Here is a 1,502-nt window from a genome sequence, read left to right as displayed (position 1 = left end):
GGCGCGGGCTGTGCGCGGCGGCGGAGCGCCCCCAGAGACGCGGGGCCGGCGCCAGGCGCTTCCCCGTGCTACCCGGCCGCATCCCCGCCCTGTGCGCTCACGTGTTCCGAGAAAACGCGCAGAACAGCGAGGCCGGGATGCGGAGGTAACTGCCACGGCCCCCGTCTCTTCCTGGGGGTGACACTTGTCCGGACATCCCCAGTGGCGGGAGAAGTCGCAGGTGCTTTCTTGCCAGTTTACAAATAAACCAATCAATCTCGAGCATTTAAAAAAACCCATTTCACAATTTTTCTCCCCCTTCGTCTGGAAGCTGAAGCAGCTTGTCTGTTGGTGCTGACCTGGAGGGAAGCACTTGGCAAACCTCCTCCCCGGGCTTCAGTATTGATCCAGGCCCCTGTGCCCACCTCTCCAAAAAAAAGACATGGATGTGCGGTGTTTTGCGTGTCTGGCTGCGAGCGCTTTTGAGGCTGGCGTAACGCCTGCCCCGCGGTTCGTTCGCATGGAAGGCCGAGGCGCGGGGTGACTCCCGTGTTTTGGAGCATCAGCCGAAGCTGGGACGACAGTTCCTGTGTCTGGTTGTGATTCGTTGATAAAAGAAATGAGTCACTTTCTTCTTTTATGTATTTGTCCTTGCAGATCGTATGGCAGCAACTTGGAGGTTTTTATTCAGAAGTATGCTGCGTGAGTTGTGAAAGTCAAACTATGGAAAAGAGATTGTGCTCCCCCCCCCCCACCTGCCCCCACTGTGGTCATATTGAAATAATTATTAAAACTCTTTTGCTTTTTCAGTTGAGGTCTGTTAACCTCTGTATTTATTCTGCCAGAAGCCACAGCAGGAACACAGAAGAGAATGCAGACTCTTTCAGATACTGTTTCAGTTAAAATGGATAAGTCCATGTAAAAAGCCCATATTTAAAAATTAAATCTTTACCTAGGTTATTAATACTATATATTTTTATAAAAATGAAATGTATTGTTTACTGTTTATTCTCTTTATTATTTGCACTTCACTTAGAAAATAGCATTAGGTTTGTCCATTTCCATTTTGCCTTAATACAGTGTTGCAGTAGTTGCTAGGCTTCAAATATTTCTGCCATCGTGTTGAGTGCACTCTTACCATGTCCGTACCATCACAGATAACTCTTCAGCTCGGGGAGGGAAACACCGAATGGTTGCATTTCCTAGACTAGCTGGACCCGATGGGTTGTCAAAATTAAATTCGGCTTAGCCGACTCTGTTAGTCATGTTAATATTTAATCTACAATGACAGTTCCAATCAGCAAGAATGCAGCATCTTTCAGGATCATCTGCCTTATTGACAGGCAATGTTCGATCACTTCTTCATACACTGCAACTTGAGCTGTTCATATAGATTGTACTCTGATTACTTAGGATAAAACATTAAGTGCTGGATATATATTAGCTGCACTTGGAAAAAGGCCACAAACCCAGTAGCTACTGAACAGAAAGAGATCTTGGAGTCCTTATTGACTCCAAGAAGA

At 46.7% G+C, this 1,502-nt stretch overlaps 1 protein-coding gene across 2 annotated transcripts in view; it reads left to right on the top strand.

The window, feature by feature from the left end:
• Nucleotides 1-20: 20 nt before the first annotated feature.
• LOC109305418 (methylcrotonoyl-CoA carboxylase beta chain, mitochondrial-like) overlaps nt 21-1,502 on the top strand; it is a 23,407-nt gene continuing 21,925 nt past the window's right edge. The window contains exon 1 of one of the 2 annotated variants that reach the window (XM_019528417.1): nt 21-145. In XM_019528417.1, the coding sequence (XP_019383962.1) occupies nt 138-145 (8 nt within the window). In that variant the 5' untranslated portion in view covers nt 21-137. The remainder of the gene's footprint in view (nt 146-1,502) is intronic. The other variant, XM_019528416.1, reaches the window with a different exon arrangement.

This window comes from Gavialis gangeticus, unplaced genomic scaffold, assembly GCF_001723915.1.
Source record: "Gavialis gangeticus isolate Ggan-Ray unplaced genomic scaffold, GavGan_comp1, whole genome shotgun sequence".
NCBI classification, from domain to species: domain Eukaryota; kingdom Metazoa; phylum Chordata; order Crocodylia; family Gavialidae; genus Gavialis; species Gavialis gangeticus.
The sequence above is the reverse complement of the archived record's forward strand: the minus strand, read 5'-3'. Positions and strand labels throughout refer to the sequence as shown.